This window comes from Pristis pectinata, chromosome 3 (genome assembly GCF_009764475.1).
Source record: "Pristis pectinata isolate sPriPec2 chromosome 3, sPriPec2.1.pri, whole genome shotgun sequence".
Classification (NCBI taxonomy): domain Eukaryota; kingdom Metazoa; phylum Chordata; class Chondrichthyes; order Rhinopristiformes; family Pristidae; genus Pristis; species Pristis pectinata.
The window spans coordinates 70,172,426-70,191,395 of record NC_067407.1 but is presented as its reverse complement, the minus strand read 5'-3'; the positions used below and the strand labels follow the sequence as shown (position 1 = coordinate 70,191,395).

Below are 18,970 nucleotides of genomic sequence, written 5' to 3'. Positions count from 1 at the left end.
AATTTTGTAGAAATGAGAAAGGATCTAGGAAGAGTAGATTGGGATAAGTTGTTTTCTGACAAGGATGTGCTCAGTGAGTGGAAGGCCTTCAAAGGTGAAATTTTGAGAGTGCAGAGTTTGCATGTTCTTGCCAGGATTAAAGGCAAAGTTAACAAGCATAGGGAACCTTGGTTTTCAAGGGATATTGGCGATCTGGTCAAGAAAACGGGAGAGGTGTATAGCAGGTATAGGCAACTAGGAACAAATGAGGTACTTGAAGAGTATAGAAAATACTAAAGAAGGAAATCAGGAAGGCAAAAAGAAGACATGAGGTTGCTTTGGCAGATAATGTGAAGGTAAACCCGAAGGGTTTCTGTAAGTATATTAAGTGTGAAAGGATAGTAAGGGACAAAATTGGTCCCCTAGAAGATCAGAGTGGTCGTCTACGTGTGGACCCTTAGGAGATGGGGAGATCTTAAACAGTTTTTTTGTATTAGTATTTACTCAGGAAACTGGCATAGTGTATATGGAAGGAAGGGAAACAAGCAGTAGTGTCATGGAACATATAGAGATTAAAGAGGAGGGGCTGCCTTACAGCGAATAAAGGTAGATATATCCCCCGGGCCTGACGAGATGTTTCCTCGGACCTTGAGAGAGACTAGTGTAGAAATTGCAGGGGCCCTGGCAGATATATTTAAAACGTCCTTAGCCACGGGTGCGGTGCAGGAGGACTGGAGGGTAGCTCATGTTGTTCCGTTGTTTAAAAAAGGCTGTAAAAGTAAACCAGGTAATTACAGGCCTCTGAGCCTGACATCAGTAGTGGGTAAATTATTGGAAGGTGTTCTGAGAGATTGGATATACAAATATTTGGGCAGCCAAGGGTTGATTAAGGATAGTCAGCATGGCTTTGTGCGTGGTAGATCGTGTTTAACGAACCTTGTAGAGTTTTTCGAGGAGGTTACCAAGAAAGTAGATGAAGGAAAGGCTGTAGATGTTGTCTACATGGACTTTAGAAACGCCTTTGACAAGGTCCCACATGGGAGGTTAGTTCAGAAGGTTCAGACACTAGGTATCCATGGAGAGGTTGTAAACTGGATTAGAATTTGGCTGTGTGGGAGAAGACAGAGAGTGGTAGTGGATGATTGTTTCTCAGACTGAAGACCTATGTATGACTAGTGGCGTGCCTCAGGGATCTGTGGTGGGACCATTGTTGTTTGTTGTCTATATCAATGATCTAGATGATAATGTGGTAAATTGGATCAGCAAGTTTGCTGATGACACTAAGATTGGAGGCGTTGTGGACAGCGAGGAAGGCTTTCAAAGCTTACAGAGGGATCTGGACCAACTGGAAAAATGGGCCAGAAAATGGCAGATGGAATTTAATGCAGACAAGTGTAAGATGTTGCATTTTGGAAGGACAAATCAAGGTAGGACATACACAGTAAATGGTAGGGCACTGAGGAGTGTGGAGGAACAAAGGGATCTGGGAGTTCAGATACATAATTGCCTGAAAGTGGCGTCACAGGTAGACAGGGTTGTAAAGAAGGCTTTTGGAATCCTGGCATTCATAAATCAAAGTATTGAGTATAGGAGTTGGGATGTTATGGTGAGGCCAAATTTGGAGTATTATGTGCAGTTCCGGTCACCTAACTATAGGAAGGATATCAGTAAGATTGAAAGAGTGCAGAGAATATTTACCAGAATATTGCCGGGTCTTCAGGAGTTGAGTTACAGGGTAAGATTGAACAGGTTAGGACTTCATTCCTTGGACCATAGAAGAATGAGGGGAGATTTAATAGAGGTTTACAAAATCATGAGGGGTATAGACAGAGTAAATGCGAGTAGGCTCTTTCCACCTAGATTAGGAGAGATAAGTACGAGAGGACATGGCTTTAGGGTGAAGAGGGAACATTAGGGGGAACTTCTTCACTCAGAGAGTGATGGGAGTGTGGAATAGGCTGTTGTCTGATGTGGTAAATGCGGGCTCACTCTTAAGTTTTAAGAATAAATTGGATAGATACATGGATGGGAGAGGTCTGGAGGGTTATGGACTGGATGCAGGTAAATGGGACTAGCAGAATAAAGTTTTGGCACAGACTAGAATGGCCTGTTTTCTGTGCTGTAGTGTTCTATGGACTGGTGAGTCTCATGTCAGTGATAGGGAAGCTATTGGAGAGGATTCTTAGGGATAGGATTTATAAGCATTTGGAAAACCATGGCCTAATTAGGGACAGTCAGCATGGCTTTCTGCGGGGAAGTCGTGTCTTACTAACTTGATTGAAATTTTTGAGGAGGTGATGAAGGTAGAGCTGTGGATGTTGTCTACATGGATTTTAGTAAGGCATTTGACAAGTTCCTTATGGTGGACTCATCCAGAAGATTGAGATGGATGGGATTCACGGTGACTTGGCCATTTGGATTCAGAATTGACTTGCCCAGAGAAGACAGAGGGTAGTGGTTGATGGGGCTTATTCTGGCTGGAGGTCTATGAGTAGTGGTGTTCTGCAGGGATCGGTCCTTCGACATCTATTGTTTGTCATGTATTTAACTGATACAGATGCAAACATGGATGGGTAGGTTAGTAAGTTCCCAGAAAATACAAAGATTGGTGGCGTTGTGGATAGTGTAGAAGATTGCCAAAGGATACAGCAGGATATAAATCAGTTGCAGATGTGGGGCAGAGAAATGGCAGATGGAGTTTAATCCTGTGAGGTGTTGCACTTTGGGAAATCAAATGTAAAGGGATGGTATGCAGATAATGACAAATGATGTACGGAGGGATCTTGGGGGCCAAGTCAATAGCTCCCTAAAAGTGGCTGCACAGGTTGATAGGGTGGTGAAGAAGGCATATGGCATGTTTGCCTTTATTAGTCGAGGAATTAAGTTCAAGAGTCAGGGAGTTATGTTGTGGCTTTATAAAACTCTGGTTAGGTTGCATCTGGAGTATTGCATTGTATTCTGGCTGCCCCATTATAAGAAGGATGTGGAGGCTTTGGAGAGGGTGCAGAAGAGGTTTACCAGGATTCTGCCTGGATTAGAGGGGATGTGCTATAAGGAGAGGTTGGACAAACTTGGTTTGTTTTCTCTGGAGCTGCAGGCTGAGGGGAGACCTGATAGAAGTTTATAAGATTGAGAGGCATAGAGAGGGTAGACAGCTGGTATCTTTGTCCCAGGGTCGAAATGTCTAAAACTAAAGGGCATGCATTTAAGCTGAGAAGGGTAAGTTCAAAGGAGATGTGCAGGGCAAGTTTTTTTACACACAGTGTGGTGGGTGCCTGCAATGTGCTGCCAGGGGTGGTGGTGGAGGCAAAATACGATAGAGGTGTTTAAGAGGCTCTTAGGTAGGCACATGAATGTGCAGAGAATGGAGGGATATGGACATTGTGTAGGCAGAAGGGATTAGTTTTGTTAGGCGTTTAATTAGTTTGGAATGACATGATGGGCCGAAGGGCCTGTTCCTGTGCTGTACTGTTCTATGTTCTATCCTGTCAGATGTTATTACCAACCTATTGGACCTTGTCGTTCAAGAAAAGAATGCACATTTGTCGTAACTCCTTTAATGTAAAACATCCAGAGACTCTTAACAGAAAATAGAAAACAAGATTCTTTTTTAAGATAAATAAGTAATGGGTTGGTCAGAGAGGCACATGTGTATCTTAAAGGAAGTGGAGTGGGAGGTAGAAGTGTAGAGTGTTAGAAAATAAATTTCAGAGTTTAGGGCTGATCCATTTGAAGACACTGCATTTTAAAAAGGATAACTCCATTTTAGAATGTGCTAAATTCACCATCACAGTCAGTCAGATAAGCAGTGGTGAGGCAGTTAGAATTGGAAAGTGCAAGAGCCCAGAGTTGGAGAAGTACAGGGATTCCAAGGCGTTTTAGGAGCTTCTGTAAAGCTGGGGTTTACAGGTGCGGGTGCTTCAAAGACTCTGCTCTGTGACAAGGCTCTGCAGGAATTTGAAAAGGAGGGGAAGTTTAAATTTGAAATAGAATACAGAGATGAGAGGTAGAGTTAGGATATGGGGAGCAGCATGTGCCCCAACTCAAACAGTAAGTTGGAGCTTGCTCTTCCTTTAACTGTAGTGCCTGGGAATAGATCTAGTACAGCCTTTTATGCCCGTATGGCAGAATACTTTGTTAGTTCCTATCTTCACTGTTGGACAGCACTGATGCATAGTATTTTAAATTATATTAGTATATGGCTTGGTTGGTGTGAAATATTAGTTACAGTATGTTGGAAATAAAATCAATAATTCTGTTTAAAACAATAAATCATTTGAATTATTTACTTGTATTTCAATAGTACCATGTTTTCCAAGCTTGGCAGAACACTGATTTTTGTTTTCTTTGTTTCAGTAAAATGAGAGAAAATAAGAAAACCTCAGAGCTAATTAAAACAGCAAATCTTCTGTTTAATTCATTTGAACCATATTACATGTGGGACTATATAGCTCGTTGGTTTGAAGAATGTTGTAGGTAAGTCTTTTATTAACTGTATTGTGATATTCAACAAGAGAGCAGAGTTTTTTCAGAGTTGTACTGTTTTTCAAGATTTTGGGACAATTTTTGTGGAAAGTTTGCAAGATTTTTGTTTGGTCTGTGCTAAACGATTATTTAAATAAAATAATACAAATGTTTGGGAGTATCCAACAGGCTAGGCAGCATTTATAGATAGAAAATTGTAATTAAATTGTTGAGACTGATAAAGGTCATCAATATGAAATATGTTAATAGTTTCTCTCTCCAACGATGTTCTCTGACCTCCCATGAATTTCCAGCATTTACTGATTTGTACAACTGTTCTTGACTTTATCTAAGCATTTACCTCTAATTATTACTGAGTTGCAGCAAAACTGTGCTTTTATTAAGTTCAGTAAAGTTGTATGCTTGGAGTATGATAGTTTAATGAGTTACATGATGCTATTGACAGTTATGTACAGTGAGAATCTTGCCTTGCACATGGCCTATTACAGAAGCAATTTGTATTTATTTTGGAAGCTTTTAACATAAAATGTTCCCAAAACGCAACACAGGAATATCATCAAACAAAACCACTTTTCAGAGGAGACACTTAGGTAGGCAAGGCATAGAAAGATATGGTCCTAATGTAGGCAAACGGGATTAGTGTAGATGAGCAAACAGGTTGGCATGGACGTGGTGGGCTGAAGGACCCATTTCTGTGCTGTGCAACTCCGTGACTCTAAAACGTGACACCAAGCCATAGCAGATTTGATGGAAAAACATCAGTTTTAAGGAGCAATTTAGCACTGGAAAAGTTGGAGAAGCAGAGGGGTTTTGACATGGAATTCCTATCTTTAGGGCCTTAGCAAGGTCTGCCTGTTAAAACTTGTGTATTCAAGAGAATTAGAGTAGTACAGAAGTCTCAGAGTTAATAGTTGGGAAACTTTCAGGCATTGGTCAGGAGTTTTGGGAGTGGGGTAGTGGGGTGATGTGATTTGAAAACAAAGGTGAGAAATTTAAATTCGAGGCTTGCTTTCCCAGGTTAGTTGAGGTTAGTGAGCACGCAGGTGATAGGTAAAATGCAGGGTGAGAGTTGGGGCGTGGAATATAATTTGGAGATTGAAAATTAGGTTGGCCCAGTATAGAACAATTGTGAAAGAAGCACACAAATGAAAGTGTCTTTCTATACTTAATTGTTTACACAGAAATATATTAGGAAGATCAAGTCTGCATTCATATTGACAAATAATATTCACCTTGTGCTTCTCTCATCAGGAGAACACTGAGTGCAAGGTTGCAGGCCTCGTCTCGTGGCAAGGAAATGTCGGAGTACTCTCTGGGTGAATTCTGTCTCTTGGTAGACTTCCTCTTGGACATAGTATCATTGGTAAGGATTTCACCCAAACTGATTTCCGTCATTGTAAGCATCAGAATTAAAAACCAGTGGAGATGAGAAACAGAGCTATACCTTTCAAGTGAATGCCTTGAAGAAGTGACATTGACTGGGATTTGCATTGAGTATTCTACCATTAAGCTTTAGTAACATTAACAATTTAATAACAGTTTAAGTTACATTGTACTCAAGGTTCAACATTCTAACTTTAGCAACTACATCGGCTATTGTTTATAAGTGGAAAATAAAGTTTGAAGGAAAATATGCACAAGTCATGAGCCAATCAAAAAGTTCAGGCTTCAATATGTTATGAACCATAGTTTCAATACATTATGAACTGTGGGAGTGGAGGGGTGGGGGAAGGTTTGACTGGACCTTGCTTAAGAAGAGTAGCACATTTTATATAATGCCTTTCTCCACAATTATAAACTTATAGATTGTCGCAATTTGCTGCAATCTGTAAGTTTATAATTGTAGAGAAAGGGATTAGATAAAATATGGGAGGAAAAAGGTGCCACTTGCATTTTGACAACCTTACAAAATATTCACTTTTTCATATGACTTAATAAATTACTCGTATAAAAATATACTGTATTTCAAGTATGAAAACTTGGCAAAATGTTGTGTTCTTATGGGAAAGAACGGTGATAACCCAAACTATAAAGCTACATGTAATCTTACTGCTTTTTCACAGCATTAAGAGACCCCTTCATTTAGATTGCTTTTTGGTGTAGAATCTGAATTGCTGTCAACGAATAGCATGATATTGTTGTATCGTGTTAGTTGGGATTCTCAGAATGTCATGCAGCAGTGGTTGTTCATACATTGCAATCTGCACTAAGTAATAATGGAAAGCATCTTTATTAACTTTGTGAACAATAATTTAAATTATTTTAGCAGGGCCTAAAATAAATGAATTCTGAATGCATTATCTTTTACTACTATAATCCTTTACTAGTATGTCTTAACAGTGTCAGTTTTTATAATCAAAGTATCTTGGAAAAAGTAAAATTTACTTTTTATTCAATGGTATACGTATATATTTTTTCTTTTTTTTAATACCTCCATCTAGTCATGCCTGTGAGTTTTTTGGACGTTAGTCATGAGACAATCAAAAATGTTAAGTTCAGGTTTCAATATATTATTATGAACTATAGTTTCAATAAGTTATGAACCGTGTGACAATCCTCCTTAGAGCCTTCTGTCAATACCATTCTTCAGTTCAAGAGTCTTGCCTTGACTCTTCAGTGGAATGGTACCCAGTTTCTACCAGTTTCAGCTGGATGAGAACATTTAGCCTCCATTCCCTGAAAATTTGAATGGGCTCTTTGCAACATTGACAGCTGTTCAAACAAACTGCTACATTTAAAATAAAGTCTAGTCTCTGGGACCATGACTCAGAAGATTGTAATGCTGAATCTCCTAAAGAGTTTCAATAATCGCAGTCATCTCAATAATGAGCTTATCGATCAGTCCTGTTGCAGGATCTCCACCTAAAAAGCCAACTATCCCTCTGCCTCCACAGATGCTGCCTGACCTGCTGAGTTCCTTCAGCAGTTTGTTTTACATTCCAGATTCCAGCATCTGCAGTCTCTTGTGTCACAATCTGAATGATGAGATCTTTATGAAAACCACTCTGGAAGGTGGAGCATATCATTCTTCCTGTGTCAATCCAGATATCACACATGCCCTAACTGAAGCTACTTTACCAGAGACTGTGTGGTAGAAATAATGTGTTTCCCTTGTATGTGCTACAGAGTGCCAACAGGCAGTCTCTCATACTATTTAATTACATAATAACGCCTCCTCAGTACAACTAACCTCTTTTCGTGAAGGACTAGATGTATTTAAAAGAAAATGGAGGATTTGAATTTATTAATTGATGACAGTAATTCCTGAGCCCACTACAATGGTTGGTGTACATGCATTTGGATTTTTCCGGAGTTTCTGAATTCACTTGTCAGATTCAGTTGCAAGCAGTTAATGTAAGTTTGTGCTTCTTTCCTGAGCTGTGTCATGGCTATTGTAGGGAATAGTGTGACTGGTCGATTGATAACCATACAGACCTGTACATCCTTCGCTGCTACATTATATTCTCATTTCCAGCGAGGCAACCAGCAAAGCTCCTCCTTTCACACTTTGATTTTTCACAGCACTGATTTTTTTTATTAGCAGCATAGTTCAGCAAGACAAGGAAATGCTTGCATCTGTATAGAGTTTCTCATGGTCTTCAGAGTCTCAGAGCAGTTTACATCCATTGAAGTGTTTGTGAAATATACTTCCTCTTGTAATGTAGGAAATTGCTAGCCATCTTGCACACAATGAGTTCCTACAGTGTGATAATGATCAGATAAGCTGCTGTTTAGTAATGTTTGTTAATGAATAAAGGTTATCCAGGAGACTGAACAAATAGTACCCAGTCCAGTAAAACTCTGTTAATCTGTCACCTTTGGGACTTGTTGAGCTGGCAGATTTTCCTGACCAGTGGATGTTACTCCTGTTCATTCCCAAACATACTTTATTTCACCACCTTTGAGTGAACCTGGTGAGTTTAAATTGAGTGGGAAATATACAAGCTCTTCAGACCCTGTCCCCAGCCACAAATCCACCCACGTTCCTGACCCCAACCCCAGCACCTGCCACAAAGCCCGCCTACAGTCTGGACCCCAGCCCCGTCCATGCTCTCTGGACCTCCCAACTCTCCTGCTCCAGCTGCACACCCCAATGTACTCTGGTTCACATTGAGGACCAATGAGTCAGCCAGATGCTGACCTTTCAGGATTTCTGACAATTGGATGCTGGATTATTGGAGCTTTACTGGATTTAACAAAATCTTCTTATACTAAATAACACAAGAAAAACATTGTTTTTCTCCCTCTAGATATAAGTATCATCATCCACCTTTCATCTTAGTTGACCAGTTAAAACTACAACTTACATGTTAAAGATAATTGGGCCATTTATGATGCTGTTTCTGCAGTTGGGATGAGGAAAGGACATCATTACTGCTTCCTTTAACTGGCAGTAAAGCAACATCTTAACATGTCTTTGATAACTTTTTCCTGGGATAGATGACTTGGTTTACTGGGGTGGGTGGGTGGATAGGTGGAGTGAAGGGGTTCTGGAGGTGCACAGCATGCAATGTGTTTTTCTCCAGAAGAGCTCTGTCAGCCTGATTAACAGCCTTGGCACTCATTTGGACAAGGCCTCTAGAAAAGATTGCCGCTCAGGGAGCTTCTACTTGGGTTTGTGCAAAATCTCTGTAGATTCTGTGCACCCTGCAGATCCCTGCCTGATGGTAGGTGGGGGAAGCAGGGAAGCTTCAAAGCCTGATAGAAAATGCCACTGTTCATAAGCAGTGCTGTAAAAGCACCTTTCCTATAATGTACTCCTTGCCTCTCTTTGATCAGCCTTGGAAACTCAACTGGACATAGTTAAACCTTGGTGGGGGGGGGGGCGGGGGGTAGAAAGATACTGCTGGAAATATTCAGTAGGTCAGGCAGCGCCTATGGAGAGAATAAAAGAATTGGTGTTTCAGGTCAGTGAGAACTGGAGAAGAGAGAGAAAGTGAAATCAGGCAGCATCTGTTCTAGAGGAACAGTTTGGTTAAATGAAATTTGTTGAACATTGAGTCCCAAGGGCAGCATCATGGCTAGATGGAAGATAAGGTGCCGTTCCTCAAGCTTGTCAGACTTTGTTGGAACATTCTAGATGCCAAAGACATGGAGGTTAGAGTGTGTGTGGTGAATTAAAGTAGTAGGTCAGGAAACCCTTGTGAACTGATAGGAAGTGTTCTGCAAAGTGGTCACCAAATCTGCGTTTGGTTTGCCCAATATGGAGGAGGCCACATTGTGAACACTGAATGCAGTATACTAGATTGGAAGAAGTGCAAGTGAAACCTTGGTCAGATGTACAGCCTCGTTCTAATATGTAAGTAGTAATGGTTCATAAACAGTGTTAATGGATCATAAACAGTGTTATATTTTAATGGATCACAAACAGTGTTATATTCATCAACTGCTCAACCACTAAATTCTTCACACGGAACAACATTGAGTATTTTAGTTACATTTACAAAGCATTATGATTTGCAATTTTAGCGCTGTGATTTTCAGTCAGTTTTTATTTTTGAAATCCCTTGGCAAATATGATAATTGCTATGGTTGTATTTACAGAGAAAAATATTTGTTTAACTTTCCTAGATGAGTATACTGATTATTCTTCCAAATATGTGTTTAGTTCAACCATCATCCACCCTTTTAATTTTAATTATGCGATCCAACTTGGAACTTCTGATGTTTTAAAAAAAGAATTAAATCCAAGTTCCATCATTAATCTCTGTTCCAGCCATCTTTTGAAAATATAAAGCTGTTCTCTCAAAGGTATATGCTCAGTGAAATTGGAAAGATTGATATGGCTTCTGTACTCTCTTTATCTTGAGTCTGTTCACTTCTGTCCCTTCTTGTGAAGGCACTGTCTGCTTGCTGGGCTGTGGCTCAAGGGTTTCCATGATAATTGTTGTTCTGTCAGGGACAATTTCCCATTACTTCGGTGGCACACTGTTCAATGACCAAAGTCCAAAATTGTTGGAGGATTCTGTCTCTTCCTGATTTGGGAGTTGTGGCAAATATAAGAAACACGAAAAACTGTATCAAGGGGCGAAGCACATGAATGTGATTTCATTAATTAAGTTTGTTATGTCTTCTATGTTCTAGGATCTCTCATTTGATGTAGCAGGATATGTTGCTCATCTTGATCTCTTCTTCATTTGAAATTAATAAGTACTGAATCTGTTTAAAATTGAACAAGGATAGTTATAAGACATTTAAAGACAACTGAAAATGGCAAAATGCTAGTATGAACTGCAAGAGTTCTTCAGGAATGCTGCAGTAATTTCTTGCTGTCCTCTTTAGTGTGACAACTATGCCTTTTTGATAAACCTCTGCTTTCTTTTTTTTAAAGCCTACTCGAAGTATGAGAGTACTATGTCAGGTATGGGACTCACACCCTTGTCTCACTTCATCTAAACTTTCTGCATCCTCATCAGTTCCACAGTGATATCATTGCATGCAGTTCTGAAGTGGGTTTAGGGATCCGTCTTATATAAAATATTTTTATCTGTGCTAAATTTTCTGGCTCAGTAATTTCAATAACTTGCATTTATGTTGTGCTGTTTGTTTAGCAAAGCAGCCCAAAGTGCCTAATAAAAAAATCTTAAATCAATAAAAGCGCCTTTTGGTACTGAATCACAGAAGGAGATATCAGGCTGGGTATAAAAAATATCGCAATTTTTGAAGGAGGAGATAGAAGTAGAAAGGTTTATGGAGGGAGCTTATGGACAGTGGAACTGAAAATACTGCTGCCAGTGTGGAAAATTGAGAAGCAGAAGACACCAGAATTGGAGGAGTGCAGTGCTCTCAGTGTTGGAGACTAAAGCAAGAATGAAGGTTGTAAGGCAGATAGTATTGGACTGGGTTCCACTGTAAGCAGGCATGATGTGTGAGTTTAGGAAAACGCAGCAGAACTTTACATCTGGTGGAAAAGCTAGCCAGGTGGGTTTTTAAGTAGTCGGGTCTAGAGGTCACAAAGGCATGGAGGAGGGTTTCAGCAGAAACTCTGCTGATACAGGGTCTGAGTTGGGTGATCCTTCGGAGTTGTAGCCAGTCTTGGAGATGGAGCAGGTCATTGTCACTGTGGCTCATCTCTGGGCCAAATACACATGAAGATTGTGCATGGTCTAGCTCAACTTCAGAGGCCAGAGATGGACAGGGAACAGAGTTTGCATTTTCTGCTTTGGCTTCATTCTTTCTTCCATGCATTTTTAAATTGGAGGATATTTCTGCTTATCCGTTGTTGGATGTTGTACCTCACATCAGATCAGAGTCTCTGGAGAGGTCAAGCGAAGTGATAAAATAGAAACTTAGAAAAGTAGAAGCAGGAGTAAGCTATTTGGTCCTTCAAGTTTGCTCTGTCATTCATTATGACTGCTGTTGATCATCCAAGTTCAATACCCTGTCGTAGCTTTCTCCCCAATATGTCTTGATCCTGCTAGCCCTTAAGAAAATATCCAGCTCTTTCCTGAATATATTTAATGATTTGACTTCAACTGGTCTCTGTGGTAGAGAACTCCACAGATTCACCACTCTCCTCACCTCAGTCTTAAATGACTTATCCTTTATGCTTAAACTGTGTCCTGGATTCCTGGCCATTGAGAACATCCTTCCTGCATCAAATCTGTCCAGTCCTGTTAGAATGTTGTAGGTTTCTGTGAGATCACCTCTTATTCTTCCATACTCTAGTGTATATAACCTAATTGACCCAATTTCTCTTCATATGTCAGTCCTGCTGCTCCAGGGATCAGTCTGTGAACCTTCACTAAATCCCCTCCACGGCAAGAATGTCTGTCCTCGGATAAGGAGACCAAAGCTGCACACACATCTCCAGCTGTGGTCTCACCGAGACCCTGTACAATTTTAGCATGGCATGCACTCTCCTTCACTCAAATCATCTCACTATGAAGGCTAGCAAACAGTTTGCCTCTTAATCACCTGCTATATCTGCATGCTCGCCTTCAGAAGCTGGTGAAAAGGGACACCTGGGTCTTGCTGCACCTCCCTCTTTCCCACTCTATCATTATTCTGTTGTCCTGTTACTGCCACAAGAGTGGATAACCTCACACTTATCCACATTATGCTGCATCAGCCAAGTATCTGCCCACTCCCTCAACCCACCCAAATCAACCTGCAGCTTCTCTGCATCCTCCCCAAGGCTCACCCTTCCAATAGAAACATCTATTTATGTGGATGTTTTTTCAAACGACGTCAGCAAGAGAATCACATAGCTGAGAAAGAGATCAATGGATAGATCTTCAGGGGTAGTCCAGAGATTGTACTGCAGATGCTGGAAAAAGAAAAGTGTTGCAGTTGATTGTCTTTGATTTGATAGATGGGAAATTATTTTGGCACTTCAGTCAGAGGAGTGGAGGAGAGCTGCTGGGTAAGGGTTGTGTGGACTATTGGTGGAAAGTTGTAGATAAGTCGAGAAGGATGAGACTGGATGATTTATTATGGCCACTGTGATGTTGAACGTTACTTATGACTTTGATAAGAACCATTTATTGCCTTTTCAGGTGGCACATTGCAGGGTTATACCAAAGTCAGTTTTTGATTCAAGATGTTATTTTACAGCTAGTAAGTTAGCAAGTTGTTTAATATAGATCAGCAAAAATATTATTTTGTTTGAGTGCTAATAAAACATTATCTCCATCTAAAATTTTGAAATGAAAGCGAAATTTAAGAAACTTTGCAAAAGTATGCAAAATTCATCACATCCACCAGAATTAGAATCCCTGGTAACATTGAATGAATATTTACTGTGTAACATTCAGAATATACGTTTATTATTGCTGATGTTATCCATAGGAAAAGTTACACTGATTTTTATATAGTTTCAGAAACTATCTCAACCTTTGGGAAAGCTTCATATCTTCTACATATAATAATTATAATACTTATTGCTTGCTGAGCCGTTTCTGAAGATTGAGAATTGTCATCCATATTATAACATTTGTGAGGAATGTGACGTCACATATCAGCTTTGCTTTCTGTACTATCATCTTTTGTTCACAACTTTCTTTCATTGTGTGTGAAGTACGATGGAACCACACCATGACCAATCACTCCCAAATAAACAGTTTTGGAATTAATTTGCAAGTTAATTTTAACTCATTCAATTCAGAATGCTTTGTTTGCACAGCAGTTGGTGGTGAGGTAGCACCACCACTGACTGACTCCTGAAGGACAGCTGTCAAATTGGCAGATAGTGAGGGAACCACCATGAGGGATAAACCAAAGTGACCTCGGTCTTACCAACCAATCTCTCAGATGTATCTGTCCATGATAGAATTGTTAGAAGTGACCATCTCTCAATCCTTATGGAGACCAAGTCCTGGGAGAACTTTTTCAATGTACTGTGTGGCACTACAGTTGTGCTAAATGAGTTGGATGCTAGAGGTCTGACAGCTCAAAAATATACAGCAACACAATCTGTAAGCTCATGGCCAAGCATATCCCTCACTCTACTGTTACAGTCAAACCAGGAGATCAACCCTAGTTCAACGTGTGCAGAAGGGTACACCAGGAGCAGCACCAGGTGTACTTCACCAGTGACCAACATTCCTTCATAAGATCATAAGTTGGGATGTTTACAGATGATTGCAGAATGTTCATTTTTGGAAAACAAAGCAGTCCGTGACTACATGCAGCAAGACCTAGACAACATTCAGGCAAGGTCTGATTAATGCCAAGTAACATTCACACCACAAGAGTGCCAGGCAATGACCATCTTCAACAAAGAGCATCTTACCACCCACCTTGATATTCAATGACATTGCCATTGTCAAGTCCTCCAGCATACTGACGGTCTCCATTGACCAGAAATTAGCAGGACCCTTAACAACATTGATGTATGCAGGGATCTTGGGGTCCAAGTCCATAGCTCCCTGAAATTGGCAGCACAAGTCGATTGGGTGGTAAAGAAGGCTTATGGCATGTTTGCCCTTATTAATCAAGGCACTAAGTTCAAGAGTCAGGAAGTTATGTTGCAGCTTTATAAAACTCTAGTTAGGCTGCAACTGGAGTATGGCGTTCAATTTTACAAGGATGCTGCCTGGATTAGAGGTTGGACAAACTTGGGTTGTTTTGTCTGGAGCGGCAAAGGCTGAGGGGAGACCCGATAGAAGTTTATAAAATTATGAGAGACATAGAGTAGACAACCAGTATCTTTTTCCCAGGATGGAAATGTCTCATACCAGAGGGCATGTATTTAAGGCGAGAGGGGTTAAGTTCAAAGAAAATGTGTGGGGCAAGCTTTTTGCACAGAGAGAAATGGGTGCCTGGAATGCGCTGCAAGGGGTGGCAGTGGAGGCAGATATGATAGAGGTGTTTAAGAGGCTCTTAGATAGGCACATGACTATGCAGAGAATGGGGAGATCTGGACCATGTGCAGGCAGAAGGAATTAGGTGTCATTTGCTTAATATGGCAAAACATCATGGGCCGGAAGGCCTGTTCCTGTGCTGTACTGTTCTAGAAATTTGAATGGACCAGCCAAATAAATGTAGTGGCTGTAAGAGTAGATCAGAGGCTGAGTATCCTGAAGGAAGTGACTTATCTCCTGACACCCCAAGTAGTTTCCACCAACTACATGGCACGAGTCAGGAGTGTGATGGAATGCTCTCCACTGGATTGGGTGACTGCAGCTCCAGCAACATTAAAGAGGCTCAATCCAGCAGCCCACTTGTTTGGTACATGGTCAACACCCTAGATATTCTTTCTCTTCACAAATGGTGCTCAGTGCTTGCAGTGTGTACCATCTATCAAATGCACTGCAGTTCCTCACCCAGGCTACTCCCAAACCCATGACATCTACCACAAGAGCAGCTGGTGTCTGTAGCTTTCCCAAAAGTCACACATTCTCCTGACTTGGAAATATATCACTGATCCTTCATCATTGCTGGGTCTAAATTCTGGAGCTCCCTGCCCAACAGCGTTAAGGGGAACATCTTCACCAGAAGGAATGAAGTGATTTTGGAAAGCAGTTGGAGGACAACTGGGGATGCACACATCTGAAATGCTGGCTTTGTCTGTGATGCACACATCTGAAATATGATATAATCAAAATAACTATTGAAACCCCTGATCCCTGCAGCAATTGGCTGTTAATAAAGCTAAATAGATTTTGCTTGCCTATTCTTATTCAGCTAAAGCTTGAGGTCATGATATTGTTTTATTTGAGTGATTGTCAGCCACATTTCCAGGAAAATATACTTTGTTTTACTATGCTTGTTATCATTCAGTTCAGTTGCATGATTGGTTTATGGGCAATGCAAGGAGTGTGAAGTACTTCTTTTGTTTGCAAGGTTGATTGGCAACTATTTGGTTGTTGAAATTTGACTTGTATTAATAGTACACTAACCCTTATTTCTTAATGACCTGCATCAGTAACCTGTTAAGAAACCCTCACCTATCCTGCTGGCTTGTCTGGGATAAGACACAAGGAGCATTTCTCTTCCTGCTCTACTACTCCTGTCTTGAAAGAATGCTGATGTCTTCACTGACTCTAAACGCTGGGCAATTCTGCAGGTGTTTGTATCTTCTGAATTCTTGTGCTGGGAAAGTAAATTGAGATTGAAAATCAAGTTTCCAGATTATCAAGAGTAACCCAGCTTTACTGAGTTCAGTGCATTGGCTGCACTTGCCAATTATATTTCGCATTGAAGAGGAAAATTGCAATTCCTATTTTAAACAACGAGCCATTGATTCACCAATCTGCTTCTGCTTTGTCTGTGTGGTCAGCTTGTTTGCAAACAGCATACTAAAGGTGCCTTTTGATCCATAGGAGACGTACATTGAAATTCAAACAGAACATTTGCCCCAGTTGTTGGTGCGGATGGTCTCTGCTCTGACCAGCCACCTGCAGGCCTTGTGCCTCTCTGAGCTCACTGACTGCCTCAAGCTGTGCTCGAAGATACTAAGTAAAGTACAACCACCTTTGCTGTCACCTGGGGCAGAATGCAAACTACATTTCCCAGGACACTCCAGCTTTGCTCAACAGAAGGAAGAGAAAAAGGTAAACTTTATTGTGGGATTAGTTACTGTTTTTATGGAGTATTTCTTTGTTTGTGATGTTGAAACCTTATCCATTTAAAAAAATTTGCAGACTTTTGTCTAAAACAAATACCCTCTTATTAGGCATGGAGATGTTGAATTAAGAGCAGAATCGGTCAGCTCTCTACTTTTATTTTCCAATATTTGTTTTACTAAAGGGACAACAAAGTCTGGAGAGACCCTCAACTTCGCTATTTGAATGAAAAGGTTTACAGTTTACCAGAGTTTTTGTTCTAGAATTGCATCCCATAATACCGCTGGGTATTTTTTGTTGGAGGATGAATGGGAGAATAGAGTGCATGACTTTAGAATAGCGTGACACAATAGGTGGGAAACCAGCTGTAAATGGGAATAAAATCCTAATGCTGCAAATCTGGAATGTAAACTGAAATGCTGAAAATACTCAGCTGGTCAGATAGGGCAAACCTTGTTGTTTCTACTGTTTGTGTTTCTCTGTGTTGGTCTGGTTACATTGTCTTCGGTTGGACTATAATATTTGATATTTTTCAAAAAGGTGAAAGAGAATTCTGCTGAATGTATTTAGTTCTGTATGTGGGAATCCTTCAGACAAGAATATCTTTGTTTCTTTCTCTGATCTATAAATACTGCACTTCACCATCGGTCTTCACCAGTGCATCCTACCCATCGATCCATAACCTTATTTCTGTGGTTGGCACATTTCCTGATGGTGTCACTTTAATCCAGAAATGAGGTTTCAAAATGTGAAATTTTCACTGAACTGGTTCTTAGTTTTCCTGGCAGTTTTCATTCTGTCCTTTTCTTTTTCCAGGTGTCAGCAGCCAACCTTGGGGCATCTGGTGATGTATTTGAAGATGGAGAAAATCCTCCAAGTAGCCAGTCATCTGAAAGTGGATTCACTGAGTTTGTGCAGTATCAAGCAGACAAAACAGATGACATTGACAGAGTTCTGGTTGAAGGTCAAGTTTCTGGGTCAGTGCCACAGGGCAGCACTTCCTCAGAAACGGAAACTGCTTCCACCGTTGGGTCTGAGGACACAGTGGTACCGTCGTCAACATCACAGGAGGATAAAGTGGCCGTGCCTGTGGGAACCTCTGCTCAGAAGACAACAATGCAGTATTGTCTGGAATACTTTGAGCAGTTTTTGACCCAGCTTATCACTCTTTACATTATTCCCAGTGAATTTGTCTGCCAGGCATTTGAAACAGAATTCCACGTGGACCTATGTAGAGACAGAAGCCAGACCAATGACCAGAACCTTGCTGGCAAAGGTGATGCGACATTTCCAGCAACAGAGCCACATCAAGGGTCTAAAGAGTATCATCAATCCTTCTCTGCTGCATGCCAACTTTTCTTTGAGTGCTCCAGCTTTCCTGTTTACATTGCAGAAGGAAATCTGGCATCTTCATCTCACAGCAATAAATCAGAAACTGGTAAGTTTTCATGCGTGCACCTTGATGTGCAGAGTTAGACAATGCTTTCATGCTACTAATGATATGGTCTTTAATATTAATGAACACAATGTACCCTCTATAAGATTGGGACAACATTGTAGTGTTATTGCAGTGTTTTCTAAAAATTGCCCAGTTGCATTCAGCTCCACACATTTTTCTGTATTTCTTGGAACCTGGACATTATCGGAAAGTCCCTTGAGAAGGTAGCAGTGAGCTGCCTTCTTGAATACTGTGGTCCAAGACTTGAAGGTAATTCCATAGTACTGTTAGGTAGTGAGTTCCAGAGTCTCAACCCAGCAATACTAAAGGAATGTGACTAAGAGGGATGATGTTCCCATGTACTTGTTGATTCTTCGCTTCAAGGCAGTAGAGCACATAGTTTGGGTAGTAAAGCTTTGTTGGATTGCATTTTGTAGGCATTACTCATTATCACCATGCCACACCTATGGAATGTTTAGGATATTGAATAAGTATTGGTGGAACTTTGTCCACGGTGAGCGTGTTGAACTTTTTCAGTGTATGGCAACTTTACCCACTCAAGCAAGGGGAGAGTGTTCTACCATGTGCCTGACTTGTGAGATGTGGAAAGGCTTTGGAAATGGTCAAGTGAGCCACTCATCGGGATAATAAGTCTTGTGTGTTCTTTTATTTGCACGGCTGGCCCAGTAAATGTTCTGAACAACGGTACCTTCCTGGAAGGAAATTTGGGAGTGGTAATGCTGCTGAATGCCAATGGCAAGTGTTTAGACTCTCCCCACCTGATATAGCCTATGACCTTACAGCAGGTGGAAGAGATTAGAAGGGTTCCACAGTAGTGAGTAAGCACAGCTCCTTCTAATTGGAATGAATGCGAACAGTTGGGACGTGAGTGGGAGTTTTTGAAATAGACATTTCAAAAATTGCCATTCATGTCTTAGTTGTTCTATAAATTACTTTTTGAAATAAATTCATTTTAAGATCTAAAGATTGTACTATGCCAACCATTTCTGCTATACAAAGATCCTTTTTGAGGGCTGCAATTCGAAGTAGTGTTTACCAA

The 18,970-nt window shown here is 40.6% G+C and overlaps 1 protein-coding gene across 6 annotated transcripts in view; it reads left to right on the top strand.

Moving 5' to 3' along the window:
- The window catches only part of dop1a (DOP1 leucine zipper like protein A), a 158,087-nt gene that overhangs the window by 56,981 nt on the left and 82,136 nt on the right, over positions 1-18,970 (top strand). For all 6 annotated transcript variants that reach the window (XM_052011959.1, XM_052011960.1, XM_052011962.1 and 3 more), the window contains exons 11-14: positions 4,336-4,455; positions 5,716-5,827; positions 16,230-16,460; positions 17,289-17,910. In XM_052011959.1, the coding sequence (XP_051867919.1) occupies positions 4,336-4,455; positions 5,716-5,827; positions 16,230-16,460; positions 17,289-17,910 (1,085 nt within the window). The remainder of the gene's footprint in view (positions 1-4,335; positions 4,456-5,715; positions 5,828-16,229; positions 16,461-17,288; positions 17,911-18,970) is intronic.